General features: G+C 48.5%; 1 protein-coding gene across 3 annotated transcripts in view; it reads right to left on the bottom strand.

Annotated features, from left to right (window-relative positions):
• LRIG1 (leucine rich repeats and immunoglobulin like domains 1) overlaps positions 1 to 3582 on the bottom strand; it is a 93814-nt gene extending 90232 nt beyond the window's left edge. For 2 of the 3 annotated variants that reach the window (XM_084902687.1, XM_084902688.1), the window contains exon 1: positions 2692 to 3503. In XM_084902687.1, coding sequence (XP_084758813.1) covers positions 2692 to 2912 — 221 coding nt within the window. In that variant the 5' untranslated portion in view covers positions 2913 to 3503. Of the gene's footprint in view, positions 1 to 2691 lie in introns of all 3 variants that reach the window. The other variant, XM_084902686.1, reaches the window with a different exon arrangement.
• Between the last annotated feature and the right edge of the window lie 17663 nt (positions 3583 to 21245).

Genomic DNA, 21245 nt, shown 5'->3' with positions numbered 1-21245 from the left:
CACAGGTCCCTTCTGTCTGAAACGCACAGCCTGAAATTGATTGAACTAGCTGCAGTAAATCTTGTTCATGGGGTTATAAATTAGGCCAAAGCATTTTCTAGATACAATATAGACTTAAAGGATATAAACTTGGTGAACTACAACATATTATAATATATACAGAAACTTTCTCCCTGAAGTCTTGCTGAATCACAGCCAGTAATATAAACCATATATATATATATATATATATATATACACACACACACACACACACACACATAACTAATGAAAAATTAATTCAAAGTAAAACTATGATTTAAGTGGGAAATCAGAAGTCTAGAGAAAAAAAGAAATAAAAATATTAGCCTGATTATTTTAATCAGAAAAAATAATAACAACTTCCCAAATTTTCAGAGGATACCCATTTTGGTACTGAAATTGTATAGCCAGAAGTCACACTCATCTTAAAATCTCATCAGTCAACACTATCATCAGTGCAATCAAGTCTACTGAAGCTCCAAACACCCCATTTGGTATTTACGGATCATCATGTGTGAAAAAAGGGAAAAGACTGCAGCCCTAGCTAGTTTGGCTCAGTAGACAGAGCATCAGCCTGCGACTGAAGGGTCCCAGGTTCGAGTCCCGCCAAGGGCTTGATCTCCAGTTGGGGGCATATAGGAGGCTAATCAATGATTCTCTCTCATCAATAATGTTTCTATCTCTCCCTCCCTTTCCATTCCTCTCTGAAATCAATAAAAACATTTTTTTATATAAAAAAGAGAAAAGGCTGCCGTTTTAGAGTTATTTATGCCACGTAAAATGTCCTAGGCAGCAGGATGCTTAAAAAACTACTAGTAGATGCACTCAGAAAATTAAAAGGCAAGGTAAAGTGGATCTTGTGACCTCAGGGAAAGTGCAAATGGGAGGACACCTTGTCCTCTCTCAGGGAAGTCACCACTTCTGAACCAAGCGCCTTACCCACAATGCCACTGGCACATGGCCCTGGGAATCACTCTTCCAACAGGTGACACTGAAGAGTTCTTCTCATTCTGCCCACATGATGTTTTTTTTAAAAAACTACCTGAAGAGCATGTAAAGAAAAAAGCCACAATACCCCTGACAGCCCAACTGAATAAAATGCTCCCTAAGTGCCATGTCCTCACAGTACCTGACAGGGCCACTGCTTGTGCGAACAGCCACACGGAGGCCACTGGTTTTCACTAAGTCACTGAACTCCACAGCAGCAGCGGCGGCGGAACATGGAGGAGGAAACCTAATCCTAGCTGAAGGGCCCGGGTTCGAACTCTGTAGTACTTGATCGCCCAACAAGTGTGCAGTGTGGTCCACGGTAGACCTGGGCCCCATCTTCACAGGAACCAGATCTCTTCACACGGCAAAGGAATTAACCCCTCCTGCTCCCCACCAGGGCAGCTCATTTCCAGCCACGTTTTCCTAGGTCAGGCCACGGGTGTTGGTTAAAGCATGTGTCACCCGTTTCTCTTTTTCACAAGGCGAATGTCATGGCGGGGGTAGTTACCCCCGTGCCTCTTCCATGCTCTGGGAAAGATTTCCAACTATTCAACTGCAAAGCAGACTGCTCAAGCCAGGCTGTTCTGGAAGGCACTCAGTTCTCCAGAGATGCTCCTTACTGATAACTGAGCAGGATTTTGACTCATGGACCAGACTGTTTAAACGTTTAAAAAGTTATACTCTACCATGTTTACAAATGTCTATTTTCCGCCCCTGTCAAATCTCCTTTAAGAAGTGTCCCTCTAAGTCCTACCGGCCAATATCCTGACAACACAGAAGAACAAGCTGCTTTAGGGCGAAACAAGCTGCTTACATCAACCAAACCCCTGACGCCCTCTCCTGAAGTAGTAGCTCTACTCCAAAACTAACTGGCACCATTTATAACGCAGAAATGCCAGAGGGTGGGCCTCCCCCTCCGGGTCACCAAGCCCAAGGGGGGCCCAGGGAACTGGCAGGAGGGTCTGGAGCACCGTTCCCTAACATGCCAACCGAGCAGAAGAGGACACACTCCCAGCAGTCCCGGGTTTCCAGGAAGAACCGCAGGGTCCTCTTCCTTGGGGGGGGGGGGGGGGGTCCCCAGCGAAGCCTGCTTTCTGCCCTGGAGTGCGCCAAGTCCCTAATAAATAATGTAAACGCAAAGACCGGAGCCAAGAGTCACCTTCATTCATTACCGCTGCAAGGCCAAGGCGCTCAGACACCACAGAGTTGGGTTACAGGAGTGGGAAAAAGAAACAGACGCCCAGACCCCCAGACAGACCTGCTCACACGCTCCCCTCCAGATGTTCCCCACTCTCCACCCACACACATGCGAGCAACACCCACCTCCGACTCATTCACATTCTCCCACCCCCGGACCCCAGACGCGCTCCCTCACTCCCAGGTCTCTCTCCGCAAGCACCCCCTTCTCCCCTCCGGACCTCCTCTCACACGCTCTTCTCCCCTCCAGACCCCGCAAGCACCCCCTTCTCCCCTCCGGACCCCCCCCCCCCCCTCACATGCTCTTCTCCCGCCCGCCCTCCTCTCTCCCGAACCCCAGAGCACGGTCTCCCCACTGCACTCCACGCTAAGTTTCCCAGGCCCCCCAACTCCACACGCACCTCCCGGACCCCGCACCGCCTGGCCCCGGAGAAGCCCCCCGCCGCCCGGCCCCAGTGACAGCGCCCGGGACGCGGTACTCACAGGCTCCGCGTCCAGGCGGGCAGGTCCCCGGGCAGCGCCGCCAGCCCGCGGCCGCCGCAGTCCAGCGAGTCCCCGGCGCAAGTGCAGGCGGCGGGGCAGGGCGCCCGGTCGGCGGCCCCGGCGGGCTCCGGCCGGAGCAGCAGCAGCGGCAGCAGCAGCCAGGGCAGCGGGCGAGGCGAGCGGCGCGGGGCTCGGAGCGTTCCCCGGACCGGCCGCGCCATCTTGTCTGGAGCGCGGACTCGGCGCGGGGCTGCGAGGTCGGGACGGCTCCGCGGGCTCCGCGCGGCACTAGGCTCCGCGCCGGGGCATGGCCGCGGGCGCAAGTTCTCTCGGCGGCGGCGGCTGCGCGCTCAGCGGGCCCGCGGCGCCCGGGCTGCCCGGCAGCGCCCGGAGGGGGCCGCGGACCCCGCGCCCATACGGGCCGACGCGCCCGCGCTCGCTGCGAACCCCACGGGTCCGGCCAGGCGCCCTCGGCGGACGGACTCCGGTCCTCTCGCCGCGCCGCCGGCTCCGGGCTCCCGGCTCCCGCGCTCGCCAAGTGCCGCCGCCGCCGCCGCGAGGACGGCGCTCAGCCGCGCAGCCCGGGCTCGGCGCCCGCGGGCATCTTCCTCGAGACTCCGACTCCCGCGGCCACCCGGGCCGGACGCGCGGCGGCCCTTCTCTCCTCCGCGGGCCGGCGCGCCCCGCTGTCCTGGGCTCAGCACCGAGCGCGCAGCCAGGGACAACGCACGGCTGGCTCCCCCGCGCTGCACTGCGAGAGCCTCGCCGCCCGCCCACCCGCCGAACAATCAGCCGCTAGCCGCTCGCCTCCCGCCGCCGACCCAGCCCCGCGGCCCCAGGCCCCGCCCCGCCCCGCCGCTCGCCTCCTCACACCCGGGCCCGGCGCCCCGCGGCCTCCGGCCGGCCCACGTTGGGGGCTTTGCCACGGCGCCCGCCACGCCCCGCCTCCTGCTGATTGGCTGCCCGAGCCCACGGCGGCCATCCCGGGCGGCCATTGGCGCGCTCACCGTGGTCCCGCCCCTCCCACTTCTCGGGCTGCCCGCCCCCCTTCCTTTTCCCACCCTAGGTGTGAAGGGCGGGGGCCTGGGCGGGGAGAGGCGGAGCCGCCCACCGGCTCTTAAAGGGGACGTGCTGGCCGCGGTGCAGAAGGAGAAAGGGAGCAGAGGGGTAAAGACTTGCCTGCCCTCTGGGTGGAGGGGGAAAAGAAAACTGGTTAAGAGGGGAACGGGCTCCCTACCCCCACCCCCACCCCCACCACCCTTTGGAGCCTCCTGATCCCAAGTTTTCTTTCCTCCTCCCCCAAGATTTAGATTTAGAGCAAATCCGCACCAGTTTTGCTGGTGTCTTCTAAGAGCAAAGGCACAGACTTAAAACTTGGCAAGTGTCCTACTGACTGGTGCATCTTTCATTATTATTTCATCAGGAGTGACAGCCTTCCTCCTTTCTGCTCCTGACTTGTTCTTGACCTCTTATATCCAGCACCCTGTCCTTGATCACCAAAATGTGTACTGCACCCCCACCCCCACCCCCGCCTCCACCTCACCCCACCCACGCCGCCCAGTTAGTTGTAGGGCAGTTCTGGGGTTACTTTGTTTGCTTGTTTGTTCATTTGTTTAAGTCAAAGGTTTCTTTAAAGCCAGTTTTCAAGAAGCTATAGATGGAGTACTCATAAGAGAGTAAAAAGAGAAATAATAGTTACAAACTTCTAAGTTTAAGGTTGGAACATAGTAACCAAGTGTTATGACAGTGCAAGGCAGGCACCTGCTGAGGGGACAGGCATAGGCAGTGAAAAGGGGTTGGGGGGATAAGCACAGAAATACATAGAACTGCCCCTCTGGCCGTTTTGGTTTACTGGTGTCTCACATCTCTTCCCAGGAGAATGCAAATTTCTAACATAACTGAACACACTGTCAGGAAAATTAAGCAAGTTGAGTCTGTTGAAAAACATTTGCTCCAGCAAATAAAATCTGACTTCTGTTTTATGAAAACAAAGAGGGAGAAGACGTTTCTCAGGAAGAGAAAGCAAAGCTGTTTAAAGGGTTTGGTCCATTTTTGACACATTCCAAACACCCCCCCCCCCCCCCCCCCCGCAGTGCTTTAATTGAGATGTCAAACTTTCCCTCAGCCATAAGAGCACCACTTTCTTCAAACTCGGGTTTGGGCTTGATAGTCAAGAGGTTGCTGTTTTCCTTTCTTTTTACTTCTTTCCTTTCTTCTGATTCATTATACTATCAGATAATGGTACATCATCTCCCTCCCTCTCTCTCTCTCTCTCTCTCTCTTCCCTTCCCTTCCTTTCCCTTCCCTTCTCTCCCTCCTTTCTCCTCTTCCTCCTCCTCCTCTTCCTCCTTCTCCTCCTCCTCTTTCTTCTCTCCTTCTCTCTCTCTCTTTCTCTCCTCTCTCACATCGTCAAAGCATTCATGCCCAAAGCAATGCTCAAATATGTGTGTAAATAAATCCAAACATGATTCCCAAGAAGCATTATCTGAAAAATACTGTGCCTGACCAGCCTACATAGGGCTTTAACCAGCTTTGGTGTTTCATGTGTAATCCACAAAAATATAAACCTTCCAGCTGGACAAGAAGTATATCTCCTTGTTGTAATGCCTTTTGGTAAAATAATAATAAGCAGAGGAATGCAGTTTAAAGGACTCTAATTTTATGAAGCCCTCTATATCGGTGTTCCTTAAATTTTTCCAGGCCAAAGAACAACAAGCAGTAATTTAATGCCAAATAGCCATAAACTTCTCCCTATACAAAACTGTCATTCTCTTTGTCCCTCCCCACCCCCACCCAAATGGAACAGCATATGCAACAAAAATAAATTAACTCATTGAACTTGAGCTGCTGACTTAAAATCATCTTTCAGGTTTGTTCCACTCTTAGTATTATAAAATGGGTATTTCTTGTCAAACGTGTTCCAAACGCTGTGGGTGTACCCATATGATGCTTTTTAGGGACGCGGGAGTGCTGGAGGACAGGGCTTGGGAACCTGCAAGGTCAGGGTGTGCCCACAATCCCAAGCATCCCCTGTGGTCTGGTTACCGCCTAGCCAGAGAGGAGGATTCCAAAACCCAGGAACTCTGGGGGCCCTGGGCGCCTGAGCCTTGGCAGTTCCTCCGTCCATGACGTCATGTCTGCTCCCCACACCATGTATGGAAGCTTGCCCGCACACTAGCAACCTGCTGGTGACGGAGAGGAGGGTGGGCTTCGAGCTCAGGGGAGAATTCACTGTTGCAGCCGCCTAGGATCAGAGGCACCTGAACAAGGGCCAGCTGCTAGGACGGCAGTGGCCCTGCTCACAGGGAAGGGCCTGGTCTCCTCCGCACACAACGGCAGCTGATCTGGGCACCCAGGGCCTCGTTTTCCTTCCCTGGCCTTTTCGTAATTTTGAATACTTATTTCTTCAAGGGGTTATCCAGGCACTTTCCGTTTTCCGGAGTGTTTTAACCCACCAGAGACCAAAATTCCGGGGCCAGCATCAAATTGAACCCCTGATGGAAGTGACTGCAGGCCTGCCTGAAATGCAGAAGCCCTAGCAGTAAACCAGCTTAAACCCATTGTAAGAGAGGAGCCGAGCATTTAAATGGCCTCAAATCATCAAGTGGGGAGAGAACCAAATGACAAAATATCAAGAAAGCAGGTTGATCACAGGTATTAAAAAAAAAAAACAAAAAACAGAAATTCCAGGGGACTGAATGGTGGCGGTGTGTTCCAGTTCCAGGTGGCGACGGCCGATGGTGTCACAGAGTGCAGGACTGAGGGGGCTTGCCGGCGGGTAGTGGTCTACATTGTGTTCCGTGCATTAGAAAAGCACCAGCAGCGCTCCTAAGTCCCGGAGTCTAGCCAGGTCTTATTCCCCGGGAAACCCCAGCCCCCCCATTTCCTTTCTCTTAGCCTTGTTTTCTCCCATGGAAGCAGAGAGAGGGGAGCTCCTGACCTGAGTGCTAAGACGGGTAAGGGAGGATCCGCTGTGACCTCAGGTGCAAGGGGCTTTGCAGACTCTTCAGGGGACACACTTCGAAGGCTCCTTTTAAGGGGTCCGTGAGTGTGAACACCGAACAGTTCAGAGCCCACATACACACTGCAGATGGAGAAGCTCAGTAGGTGCTTGCAGCACAGAGCCCCCCGCCCCCAAGGAATGCCACAAAGAGTTAATAATTACCTGTAACACCCCTGGAGATTGGCTGGGTGATGACAGCCCTGCCTTAAGCCTGTTTTGTATCTCTTGTCCAAGGAAAATAAAGCTGTGTACTCATTAACTCCTTCCTTGCATAATCTTGTCAAAGAGATGGATTGGCGAAGGAGGCGAGGGGGAGCAAATGAGGCCAAGGTTGGAGCAAAAGAGATCATTTTAAGATTTCTCTGTTCCCCATTCCATTTTTTATTTTTATTTTTATTTTTATTTATTTATTTATTTATTTATTTATTTATTTGTGTGTGTGTGTGTGTGTGTGTGTGTGTGTGTGTGTGTATGTGGGAAGAGGTGTGTCTTGTTGTGCAATCTGTGGCTACTGGGAATATGGTTAATGCCCAACAATGCCAAGTGCAGCTGCTGCTTTTCTGCAGCAGGACAGGCTGGTGCCTGCAGCCCGCTGCGGCCCTGGCCTCTGGGTCTCAGCATCACCAGCCAGAGGCCAATGCTCACCAGAGCCCACCTTTTAACACAACTGAGGACTGCACGCTAGCCCTTGCTCTGTGAATGTGCAGTTTTAACTGGTTCGCTAAAAGAATGAAGGTTTAAAAGTTTTCTTTATTCTTTCAGCATTTAAAGTTTCTGAGATTCTGGAGTGCTTGTCCGTGGTAGAGGCAGCCACTTCGCTCCACTGACCGCACCTCTCACCCCCAACCTGCTGCCTTTGCCACTGTCGCTTGGAGCAGCACAATGACCATTGTGATTATCCCCACTTTGTAGATTGGAAAGCTGAGGTTAAGTGATGTGTCAAGATTACAGAGGGCCAAGAATAAATGCAACCTTAAATCAAAGTTCCATCTCAACCCTTGTCGCACACTTTATGTCCAGTACTAATCTTACAAGATGTGTCACGATGCTTGTTTCTCAATTATAATGTGAGAATGGACATCATTTATTTCCTTTTCCGTATTTGCTAATAGCTTTCCAGAATTCCCTTCTGGATTTAAGGTAAATATATCAGCCTTTCCCTCCACCACGCACAGCAGCATTTGTGTAATAATAATGGTTCGTGGTTGCTGAGCACTTACTAGGTGCGAGGCACTATTTCACAGGATGGCTTAATTTCACTGAGGTCGCATAAGAATTCCTTGAGATAGGCACCTAGCTCACCTTCTAGGTGGAGTTACTGAGACCCAGTCAGTCAGCTTACCCAAGCTACGTCCTCATGAGGGACTGAGTCGGGAACCCAAAGCTGTGCTAACAGGTGAGCCACCACAGGCACAATAACCCGAAGCTCTTATACTCTAATGAAATTATTGTGTTGCTCTCTCCCTCTAAACTCGTAGAGTCTGAGTCTCAGCCTACTTTGATATTCCTGTTGTTGAGCACAGTCTTAGGCACATGGTAGGCACAGAGGCGACATTTGCTGCCTGAGCTCAAGCTCCCCTTCCCCATCTTAGACAAGCTTGCTCTTCAAATCTGTACACCTGCAGCATCAACGTCACCTGAAGGTTGTCAGAATGTGAATCTCAGCCCCAACCCCGCCCCCGCCCCACTGGATTGAGATCTGCCCCTTGGTAGGCCCATAGGTGATTTACTTGTGGAGTGAGATATTAAGAAGCACCGTGTCACCCTATGTGCCACCCTATGTGCCCCGTGAACACCCCTCCTTTTACTGCCAGGAGAGGCCATACGCTGTGCTCTGTGTATTTTTATGTACATTGTCCATATTCTCACAAGCCCTTAGTATAATCATTTCAAAACATAAGCAAACATGTGGTTGGCATGATTGCCCCTTAACTGAAGAGCATCTAAGACATCTACTGCCCATGAGATTTCGGTAAAAATCCTCTCTTGCTGTTGAACTTTTTCTTTGAGAGGCATTCAGACTAGTGAGATAGCATTAGGGAATTTATTGCCTGTCGTATTTGTTTCCAAAAGAACAGTTGGGTTTTGGACACATTTCAAATTTATCATAAACATAGAGACATTTGCTTTCCACTGTCATTCTTACCCATGGACTTTAGGTAATCATTTGGCTGTTCATATTTCCCTGTGAGTTTGGACACTCTTCTTGGACTTAGGTGCTATAAATAAAAATAAAAAAAATATTTGCCTTGCCTGCAGATCCCCCCCCCCCCCAAAAAAAAAAGAAAAACACACACAAAAAAACCAATTCTTTCTTATGGGAAGTGCATTGGCAAACATCCAGAGAAGGCAAGTGTGTAGGTGAATTGCCTGCAGAGGTGGCCACCACTAATTTCTCCCTATATGTCCCCTCCCTCCTTGAATCAGGGATGGCCTGTGACTTGCTTGGGTCAATAGAAAGTGGTGGAAGTGACACTGCCAGTTCTGAGCCTGGCAGCTTCAACTCTCACTCTCTGCCTTCCTGAGCTGCATGTAAAGAAGTCCAGGGTCTCTTGGACATGCAGGAGGAGGAGACCACGAGGAGAGAGAGGCTGGGTGGAAGAAAGCTGGGCAGCTCAGCCAACAGCCAGCACCTTAACCCCAAACACCAGCCTAAAGCCGTTCGGGGCCTGTCAGCCCAACTCAGCCACCAGCTAACTGCAACTGCCTGTGTGAGCCTGGCCAGGGCCACGGAGGCAGAGATAAGCCATCCCTGCTGAGCCTTGTCCAAATGCCTTAACCACAAAACGGTGAGTGGCAAAAATAAACTTTGTTTGAAGCCACTCAATTTTGGGTGATTTGTGATGCAGCCATGGATACCTGAGACAAGTGTGGTTCTGTGGACATGCTGGAAAGCATGAGGAGATACGGGAGGGGGAATAAAGTTTAATCAAATACGCCTGTCATTAGGAATGTCAAAAAATAATGTTATCAGTTGACCTTCCTGACATACTTGTCAGGACCCTTGATTGAATGCAACATGCCAACTGGCGGTGTGGTTTTCTGAGCAGAACCTTCTGTGTTACTAACATCCTGGTTCTTCTGCAGACCGAAACTGAGCTGCCTCTCTCCTCCAGAGGGCACAGGTCTGGGACGTGCACAGCATCTGCCTAGTTATACAGGCCGGTTCTCCCACATGGCCGGCAGGAAAGGAATAGCTGAGAAAACGACATCATTGAAGTCCCATTGCATTCTTTCTGAAATGGTCAGGCGGGGCTCAGATTGCTCACATTATTTTTCACAAGAGACAAGTGGATGAATCTCAGACAGTGGAATCCCAGCCATAAAACTGGCATTGGGATACGGAGTTTGGGGGTGTGCCTTTGGAAGGGGTGAGGGTGGTAGGCACTGTATCTCTTGGGCACAGACCGACTCACCTACCTACCCAGGAGCCCTCTGGGTGTCAGGGCTGCAGGCACAGCTCCCTGCTGCCCTAGGCCTTAGCTCACACTCTTTTCAGGCTCCAGTTTGTTTAGCACCTCCAATATTCATGACAATGGGGAGGGGTGTGGGAGGGTACAGAGCCCAGGCAGCTGTGTCCCAGCCATCAGGGAGTTTGCAATCTCCTGCTTTTGTTGACTGCTAGCTGCTAGCTACTGGGCTCCTAGAAGAGTACCTGGCAAATAGCAGGTGTTCAATAAAGAGTATCAAATGAGCCCATGATTGTGGCTATATATATATATATATATATATATATATATATATATATATATCCCATTTTTATATAAAGACCAAAGCAGCTCCCAGGAAGCAGACTAAAATCACAGACCCTTAGAAAAGAAATGGACCTTCATGCTCCTCTAGTGCAGTGGTCAGCCCCATCCCAGGCCTGCCAGAAACCCTGGGGCAAGGCCTGGCACGTGTCCACAGCACCTGTTTCAGAGCCGCCCTCAATTTACAGATTCCAGAAGGAATAAGGTGGCCTCAAAGTCACCAGCTCCTTTACAGCTGGGAGTAGCACTGGGGTGACTACAGATTTGCCCAGAGCGGACACATTACCCAGGCCACAGGACTTCCAGCAACCAATCTAGGGGAAGTTCTGGACCGATTGGGAAAAGTTGGTCACCTCCATTGGGATGCTAATTACCAAATTCACATGTATAGCCCTGGCCTGCCACGCTGCTCCCCTCCCAGCACAGACCCCGTGCTGGGGAATGGCTCCAGTGCTTTCAATGCATTAACTCCGCTAACCCTCTCAGTAGCCCTGGGAGGTAGAAGCAATACTGTCCTCAGGTCACACAGCCAGGAAATTAGGCTCTAGAACCAGCTCTTAACCATCACTCTCACTGCCCAGAGCATAAGCTGGGTGGCCACCTGTGACAGTGCTAGGTACAAGGATTTGATATCCATTACTACCCATGTGGCTATAATGAAATAGATGAGAGGATATCCCAGCTTGAGAGAACAACCCCGCTATTTCTAGGAAAATCATGACTACTTTTACTGAGCATCTGCTACGCATCATACCTCCTCTCTGCTAGAGTGAATTCCCAGCTCCTTGTCCACTAAGAAAAATCTCATTCCTTTCTTTGTCTTCATTCCACATTTCCCAGTTTGCAGTTAATCCCACCGTTTGTCTGCCTGTTTTGTAAAACAGAGCCTGGGCGCAGGGTCCACCCTGTCTCACACAGCGCCTGGATGGAGGGCTCAGGACAGACGTGCTGAGTGAATGCCATAGGCATGACAGCAGGAGTCACTGACTGACAGACTGAGTGTAGTGGGCTTCCAAAGAAATCTAATATTAACCAAATACCTACCATGTTTCTACCTCTAGGTATCGGGTCTAGTAATAATTAATGTCGTTTTTAAACATTCCTTTAAAATCTTGCTTGGCGTTGACTTGTATTGACATAACCTTCAAACACGTGGTATCTACAGAACGTGTGAAGTGCAATTAACAAGTTTTGCTTGAAAAAGTTTGTGTTTGATTTGGTTTTTGTTGCAGAACTAGGGCTAAGAAGATGGCGGATGAAGAGCATATTCGGCACTGCATGCTTTACGAGTTCCAATTAGGAAGAAAAGCAAGTGAGGCTGCAAAAAACATCTGTAGTGCTCTTGGTCAAGATGCAGTTAGCGCCAGAAAATGCCAGCGTTGGTTTGAGAAATTTCGCGAGGGAAATTTTTCGTTAAATGACAAGAGTGGTCGAGGCCGTGTGTCCAATTTTTATCAAGAAGCTCTTCAAGCTCTTTTGGTGCAAAATCCTCAAATTACCCAACAAGAGCTTGCGACAACTTTAAATTGTTCACAAAAAACAATTTCCAATCAATTGCGTGCACTTGGCGAAGTCCAAAAGTTTGGAAAATGGGTTCCTCATGAGTTGACCGACAACAACCGTAATCAAAGAGTCACAATTTGCAGTTCGCTCCTCTCTCGTCAAAACCATTTGCCGTTTTTAGAGCAAATTGTTACCGGAGATGAAGAATGGGTGCTGTATGTTAATTTGAAAAGGCGGCCTCAATGGTTGGACAAAAATGAGGCTCCGCAGCCCACGCCAAAACCTGACTTGCATGCGAAAAAAGTGATGTTGTGCGTTTGGTGGAATTTTAAAGGAATTCTTCATTATGAACTTTTACCATCTAACCAAACCATTACAAGTGCAGTGTATAGTGCCATTTGGAAAGGTTAGCCCAAGCTTTAAGAGAAAAAGAACCCTCGCTGATTAATCGGAAGGGCGTAATTCTTCACCACGATAACGCACGACCGCATACTGCAAGAATCACTGCTGAAAAACTGCGCCAGTTGGAATGGGAAGTTCTCCCTCAACCTGCATATTCTCCTGATATTGCCCCTTCCGATTACCATTTGTTTCGTTCTTTGCAAAACTTTCTTCTTGGAAAAAAATTTAATAATGAAGAATGCCTCAAAAATGCATTGACCGAATTTTTTGCATCAAAATCACAAGAATTTTACAACAGAGGGATTAAAATGCTTCCTGAGCATTGGGCACAAGTAGTAGAAAACAACGGCAACTATATTGTTGACTAAATTTTGTTGTATTGTTTAAATAAATTCGATTTTAAAAAGTATTAGAAAACGACATTAATTATTACTAGACCTAATAAAAAGGTGGGTCAGACTTGGCCTTCAGGTGGGATTCATTTGGCCTGGTGTGTTTCTTTTCAAAACTTGAACTTGACCTACTTTTAGGAGGTAGGCATCTGTTACCTGTCTTAATTTATATTTCCTGCTTGCCCACCCTGGCAGGCATTGAGTTTGCAATTATGATTTCAGGATTTCTCTAACATTAATTCATTTTTTCCTTTACAACAAGCCCATGTAGTTGGCATTCCCATTTATACTTAAATTAAAACACACACACACACACACACACACACACACACACACACACACACCACTGAGGCTTGGAAAGTATAGGTTACCTGGCCAAGATCAGAAACTTATAAATTGGGAAACAGGATTTGGCAGAAGAAGGAGGGAGAATAGTTGGAATTGGTGGTAAGAATCAGAAAAAACATCTCCCCCATCCCCTGGCCCATTGGTATGAGAGGTGTGAGGGGAAAACAAAACAAAAAACAGGCATCAGCCATTAACCATCTCTGGAATTAAGAAAAACAGATAATTGGCTAGACAGTCGTCAATACCAGGTTTGACAAACTTTCTTGGTAAAGGACCAGGTAGTAAATATTTTCAGTTTCTGGGGCCGTACAGTTTTTGTTGCAACCGCTCTGCTCTGTCGCAGTAGCTGCCAGAGGAACCGTAGACATAGCAAGTGAACGGGCATAACTGCATTCCAATAAAACTTGATTTGCAAAAACAGGCTACAGGCCAGATTCCATCTGCAGGTAGAAATCTGCTAACCCCTGATCGATATTGATGAAAAAGCTCAGCAGGGAGAAGGTAAAATGAACAAAACTAGGACATGCTCATCTGAGGACAAAGATGAAAAAGGACTGACATTTAGGATCTTGGTTGCAAGCAGAGCAGCCCTGTGTGGTTATGTAGGTTGTACACTGCACAACCCCAGGGGCACCACTCACACTGACCTCAGTGCCAACAGGTAACCTAGAAGCTGCCCAGAGCATAAGCTGGGTGGCCACCTGTGACAGTGCTAGGTACAAGGATTTGATATCCATTACTACCCATGTGGCTATAATGAAATAGATGAGAGGATATCCCAGCTTGAGAGAACAACCCCGCTATTTCTAGGAAAATCATAACTACTTTTACTGAGCATCTGCTACGCATCATACTATATGTAAGTATTATTCTATCTAATAAAAGAGTAATATGCAAATTGACTGTCACTCCAACACACAAGATAGCTGCCCCCATGTGGACACAAAATGGCTGCCACAAGATGGCCTGCAGGGTAGGGGAGGGCAGTTGGGAGGGACCAGGCCTGCAAGGGAGGGCAGTTAGGGGCAATTAAGCCTACAGGGGAGGGCAGTTAGGAGTGACAAGGCTGGTAGAGGAGGGGAATTGTGGGCAACTGGACCTATAGGGAAGGGCATGTGTCTTTATTTCTCCCCTGAAGGCCTGGGTACCCAGGACTGCAGGGGAGAGCAGTTGGGGGGAACTAGGCCTGCAGGGGAGGGCAGTTAGTGGCAATCAGGCTGGCAGGGGAGCAGTTAGGCATCAATCATGCTGGCAGGGGAGTGGTTAGGGAGTGATCAGGCTGGCAGGCAGAAGCAGTTAGGGGCAATCAGGAAGGCAGGCAAGTGAGTAGTTGGGAGACAGCAGTCCTAGATTGTGAGAGGGATGTCTGACTGCCCATTTAGGCCCAATCTTGACATCCCTCAAGAGGTCCCAGATTGGAGAGGGTGCAGACAGGGCTGAGGGACACTGCTCCTCCCCCTCCTCCCCATGCGCAAATTTTGTGCACCAGGCTTCTAGTCTTATATAATCTTCCTAGCAAGGTCCAGAAAGGCCAAGCAATTTGGCCAAAGCACCCAGCTGGTAATACCTAACTCCCAAGTTTTCTTCATCACCTCCAGCCCATCGCTAAGGGAGGCCATTTGCCTGATTCCCAAGTCTGTGCTCCTTCCACTCCCCTCTCCTCTCAGATTGGTTCTAAGGTTCTTTAATGATGACCTAGTAAAACATGTATAAAGAAAATGTCTCCTGAAGACCTAATTAAAAATAATTACATGCCTTAAAAGACACTAAAAGTATGCCAGGCGCACCAACAAGGAAGACATTCTTATTATATCAATGTCTTTATGGGTTTGGATTCTGTTCAGAAAAGCTCAGACTCAAAAGGTAATTGCTGGCAGCCTGCAAAATCCATCAACCCTTAATTAACATATGACAGTTATTCTAATTGCCTCAGACAACATTTCCATGTTTTTAATTGTAGAGCAATTTGCCAATCACATCATTAATTGGCAATTCACATTTTAAACATGTGAGAGACAGTGGGTCTTTATTCCTCCGAGACACTGAGTACATTATTTGCATTTTTCAGATATGTTTCCTTCTTTTCTTTGACTATGGGACTCCCATCAGATGGGCCCGGCAGCAGCTTCTTCAGGCCAAGGTGTATTTTCTCGGGCGACTTAATGTCACTTCAGCACTTGACTACACTTTGCTAGTAGCTCCTTAGACCAGGTCTTTGGTTTTCTTTTTCTTTTTCTTTTTCTTTTTTAAAATATATTTTTATTGATTTTTTTTACAGAGAGGAAGAGAGAGGGATAGAGAGAGAATCATCGATCAGCTGCCTCTTGCACACCCCCCACTGGGGATGTGCCCGCAACCAAGGTACATGCCCCTGACTGGAATTGAACCTGGGACCTTTCATTCTGCAGGCCTACGCGGACCTTTCAGTCTGCAGGCCTACGCTCTATCCACTGAGCCAAACCAGTTTTGGCCCGGTAGTTGTTTCTCTAGCCACCCCGACTGGACTCCTGTTAACTTCAAAGGGAGGGTCCTGGTGCAGAAAAAGTAGCAATCTGGTTCCTGGCTCAAAACCCTCCACACTCTGGAAACTCACTGCCCTCCTGTGTGTGAAGGAAGGGCCAGTTAACATATGTGCATGAAGCCTTGGACGAAGGCACCTGGGAATGCCAGAACTTTCTGGAAAGCCCAGCAGCTGATGGAAAAGAAAGGTTAGTGACCCAGTTCCAGTTCCAATACAGACCCCACCATTTGCTCACCAGAAGGAGCCAGAAGAAGAAGAATTGGTCTCAAAAGACAGAAAGGCCGTAATGACAACCATTTTCTCTCCCTCTCTCTCTCTCTCTCTCTCTCTCTCTCTCTCTCTCTCTCTCTCTCTCTCTCTCTCTCTCTCTCTCTCTCCTCCATCATTATCACAAATCTAAAGCCCACCACAGGCCAAGCACTGGGGTAAATATTAAAGATTATAAAAGAATTCATCACCAGCATCAGGCCTCCGCCCCGCCCTTGGCTACACTCCTCTGGAACAGAAGCTGCCTCTGAGGCTGCCTGCCAGCTTCTGTGCAGACCCTTCTGGCTGGGCTGCTGTGGGTCCCAGTGTCCGGACTCCAGCCTGTCAGGGGCTATCGTTTCTCTGCTTGAACTTTGGGGAGAGAGGGGGAGACAAGAGGAGCCGTGACCTTGTCCCTCATTCCCCCACCAAACCATCACCACCACTGCATAAAGCTGCACTTGGCTGTGAAAGCTTCAGGATGGCTGGAGGTGTCTGAGGGAAACTGGAAAACGAAACTGTCAATAATGGCAAACTCTGTTTGCCTGGCTGTTCCCTGCCGAACAGGAGAAAGCACAGAAAGGTAACACACCTGGAGAGCAGTTCTCCTTGGGCCCAGTCTGTCAGACACCAGGGCATCCTCTTCCCAAGGCCATTCCAGGCTCCAAACACGCCTGTCTGGTCTTGACCTTGCACAATGGAACTCCACTGGGGCTGCGTATCCCCTGGGAGCTCCCCTGGACCAGTTAATTCAGAAGCTTCCATATGGAGCTGCGTGTCCAGCTATACTCTCTCTCCCCCGGCATTTTCCCCCACCAGGGGATTTTAACGTGAAGCTACAGTTGAGAACTACTGCCTTAGGGTAGATCCTGTCCATCCACCAGGCCAGGTGGGAGTAGGGGGCACAGGTCCCAAAGCTTGAAATATTCAGCTTCAATCAGAGTTTGCAAACTGGAGGCCCACCCACAGACTGGATCCAGCCAGCAGATGTTTTGTTTGGCTCAAATAGGGTTTTTAAAAAATGGAATTACTTGCCAACACTTATTAATGGGATTATATTATATAAAATTTTAATATCAGGCTTCTTTTGAAGAATTGGAATACCTGGTCATTCTCTGTCTGCATTCCTGTGCACCACAACTGGCTGGAGAGGAGGAGCAGCTAGTCCTCAGGTGCAGCATATTCCCTCTGGTTCACCACAGTCCCCACCACTCTCTAGTGCCTCACTCACTCACCTTCCTGGCCCCTGTGGCTCTGACTAATGGGGGGAGGGGGGAGGAAAGGGGGAGAAGTCCTGCCTCCCTCCATAATATCTCCCCAATGAAGTGCAATACAAGGACTCTAGCAGCAATCCCCTGGATAAGGGTGGAAATAAACACAGATTCCTGGATTCACAGAGAAGCAAGAAGATAATTTTTTTTTATATACACAACTTCATCTGCAGAGGACCCTACCTACAATGGGAGAGCACTGAAAATGATTCTAGAAAAGTGGCGTATCCCATCCCCATCCTTACCCAATTTCTTTTGTTTGCTTGTTTGTTTTTTATCTTCCCTCGAGGATATGTTTTTATTGATTTTAGAGAGAGAGGAAGAGAGAGAGAGAGAGAGAGAGAGAGAGAGAGAGAGAGACAGAGAGAGAGAGAGACAGAGAGAGAGAGAGAGAGAGAGAGAGAGAGAGAGAGAGAGAGAGAGAGAGAAATGGATGATTGGTGGCCTCCTGCATGCACCCCAACTGGGGACCAAACCCGAAAATGTATGTGCCCTGACAGGGAATCAAACCTTAAGCCTTTTGGTGCACAGGACAATCACCTAGCCAGGGCTTCACCTCCATTTCTTTGTTTAACCCCCAGCGTGGCTTGCATTAAAAAAACAAAAAGCCCCACCCCCAGACTCTCGAGCTATTTGAAAATACATAGTTACATAGCTACGTTTATTGATGCCTTAGGCCAGGTCACAGTTGCCAGGCCAGATGGCCCCACACCTGCCTTCCTGCAGCAGTATTTCTCAATGTGTCTCTTACACCTTGTGGCAGACTCCTGTGTGCCACCCTAGACTCTGAATCTGGCCCTCTGGGGGGAGAGGTGTCCACATTTTCCAAGTAACATTTGTAGTCAATAATAATAAAAATAGCAGCAGATAACTGCAGCACTTACTGGGTTTATATTTCATTTAGTCTTCACAGACATCCCTAAGTTGGGTAGCAGTAGCCCCACTTTTCAAATGAGGAAACAGCAGCACAGCGAAGTTGAACAAATTGCTCCAGGTCACACAGTAAGTAGCAAAGCTGGGATTCTGATCATCTGTTCTAGTTGGCAAATCACTGCTCTGAGCAAAAGGAAGACTCATAAGCTCCCAGGCCAAGCAGGTCAAGGAGGATGAGGTAGAATTTTGTCCATTGCAATGAGAAAACACTAGCCTTATTTTTAGTAACTTGAACTAGTTGGGACAGAGAATAGACAAAAGCATACCACCCATAGCATATGGTAGCATGTGAGTAGGTGACAAAAATACCCTGTGTCCATAGGATCTGGCCTCTGCTTAGCTTTCTGATGTCATCTTTGTCCCCTTATTTCAGCTCCCTTCTGTACTACGGGTCTTCACACTTTGACCTAACATGTCCCTCTGACTGAATGCTCTTCTCCTAGACCAGGGTCCGCACTTTCTCCCAACAGGCTGGGTGGGAAATAGTCCAGGCTCTGGGCGCCAGGAGGTCTCTGTTGCACTTTCTGCTCTGTGGCTGAGCCAGAAAGTGCTGCAGACAGTGTGGAGGTGAGCGGGCATGGCTTCTGTCCCATGAGCCCTGACGGATCCTGACATTAGCGTTTCACACTACTTTTTTGTGCCACAAAATATGTTCCACCTAGATTTGCTTTCAGCCATTTAAAAGGGGAAGACCCATTCTTAGCTGACGTCGCACACAAACTGAGGTGGGGTGGGATGGCGAGGACTGGGATGCCACCCCCTTCATCCTCTCTGGCACGCACGCTTTCCTGAGCCTCGGGCTGGGCTCTGCTTCTTGGGGGTCCCTGACTCCTCCAGCCGAAGGGACCCCTGCCTCCTCCTGTATCGCCTCTAAGCTCCCTCAGCAACGCGGTCCCTATTTGAAGATGTTCTTTCATACATAAGTTTGTCTGCATGTTGTGGGTCTCCCTCTGCTAGGATGTAAGTCCTACAGGGCAGGGAGCCGGTTTGCAGATAAAGAGAAAAAACTCAGAGCAATTAGGCAATTTGCTAGAAAGTGGAAAGCCAGGATCTGTATCTAGGAGTGCACTCTTTCCATGCTGCTCTCTTATTCTTCACACTACCGTCAGTCATTTCCTCTTTATTAAACTACTAGAGGCCCAGTGCACGAATTTGTTCATCAGTGGCGTCCCTTGGCCTGGCCTGTGGGATCAGTCTGAAACCGGCTCTCCAACATCCCCTGAGGGGTTCCTGATTGAGAGAGGGTGCAGGCCAGGCGGAGACCCTACCTGTGCATGATCAGGGCTGGGGAGAGACACAGGAGGTTGGCCATGGGAGGGCTCCAAGGCATGTCTGGCCCATCTCACTCAGTCCTGATTGACCGGATCCCAGGAGCCAGCTGATCTACCAATTGGCGCATCTTCCCCTTGGTGGTCAGTGCATGTTATAGCAACTGGTTCAGTGGCCTTAGCATATCATTAGCATATTACTCTTAGATTGGTTGAATGGCCTCATGACCTTTAGCATATTAGGCTTTTAATATATAGGATACTTGCCTTATTGTGATTTTTTTTTTTTTTACTATTACTAAATATATTTTTTCTGAAAATATTTTTCAATGCTCTTTTTACAAAAAAGAAAGGTTGTCTTCATGATACAAATAGTTAAAATGGCAAGAGATGCTGTTAAATGCATTTTGGGAGGAAGATTGGATACTTAAAGAAGGGGTTTTATTTCTAAAGCTGATCCTATGTAACCTCAGAGCAGAGAGTTGATAAAGACCAATTTAATGGCAAGGACTTGAACTATTTGGTTATTACAGATTTAAATTTGATTGAATCAGCAAAACAAACTATTAGGCAGCATTGAAAATCGATGTGAAATGGGGTTCTGTGTGATTTGCTGCTCATGAGCTGGAGTTTGACACAAAGCAGATGTCTTATTGGAATCCAATTAGAAAGATTGGTTCAATACAACCCCAAATTGATTAACCATAATTCCCATTATAAACGCTATAAAGTCATGCCCACAGTCTGCCCTCTATAGAACATGGTCATCTTTTGTACACATGAACATTTTAAAACATCTTAGATGGCCTAAACAAACAAACAAACAAACAAACAAAAAAACCAACTCTAACCCCTCCCCTGCAACCTGTTTTCTGGAGAATTAAAATCAGATGTGGTTATCTTTGGCAAGAAGAACCTGCTAAACATGCTTATTCATGAATACAACAAAAATTGCCTTGGCCTGATAGCTGATTAGAGTGTTGTCCTGCTATGCCGAGGCTGTGTGTTCGATCCCCAGTCAGGGCACAGAAAAGAAGAAACCATGAGTGCAAAAATAAGTGGCTCAAATTGATGTAACCCCCCCCCCCACACACACACACACATACCTCTCTCAAATCAAGCAATAAAAATTTTTGAAACATCATTGAGTTCTAGTTATGGAACTACTATGGGAGCTACTAAATTAATTATATACCAGAGTTCACGGTCTTGGAGAAATTATCAGGCACATATCGAAGTGCCTAGAAAATGATTAGTGTTATTTACAAGACCAGTGCTCTAACCCCTGAGCTATAGGGCCCTACTGATTAGTGTTATTTAAAAGATGTTGTCCTGGTCGGGTAGCTCAGTTGGTTAGAGCATCATCCCAATACACCAGAGTTGCAGGTTCAATCAGGGCACATATAAGAATCAACCGATGGCCCCAGCTGGTTTGGCTCAGTGGATAGAGTGTTGGCCTGGGGATTGAAGGGTCCCAGTTTTGATTCCGGTCAAGGGCACATGCCCGGGTTGTGAGGTTGATCCCCAGTAGGGGGCGTCCAAGAGGCAGCCAATCAATTATTCTCTCTCATCATTAATGTTTCTGTCTCTCTCTTCCTCTCCCTCTCTGAAATCAATAAAAAAATATTTTTGAAAGTATTAACTAATGAATGCATCAATAAGTAGAACAACAAATCTCTCTCCCCCTCCTTCTTTCTCAAATCAATAACAATTATTTTTTTAAGATGCTGTCAAATTCTTGGATATTTTTCCCATAGAATAAGGAGGTCTGCTTCTTCCCTTGACTCTGGTGTAAGACTGCTCTGGGCAATAAAGCAGGGCTGAAGTGATGCTATGCACGGTCCGGCCTGCCTTTGAAGGGACCAGCAGCTTTGCTTTTGGTGTTTTGTGGCCCTGAGCTGCCATGAAAACATCC

Source organism: Pipistrellus hanaki, assembly GCF_964339955.1.
Source record: "Pipistrellus hanaki genome assembly, chromosome: 13".
In the NCBI taxonomy this organism is placed as follows: domain Eukaryota; kingdom Metazoa; phylum Chordata; class Mammalia; order Chiroptera; family Vespertilionidae; genus Pipistrellus; species Pipistrellus hanaki.
The sequence above is the reverse complement of the archived record's forward strand: the minus strand, read 5'-3'. Positions and strand labels throughout refer to the sequence as shown.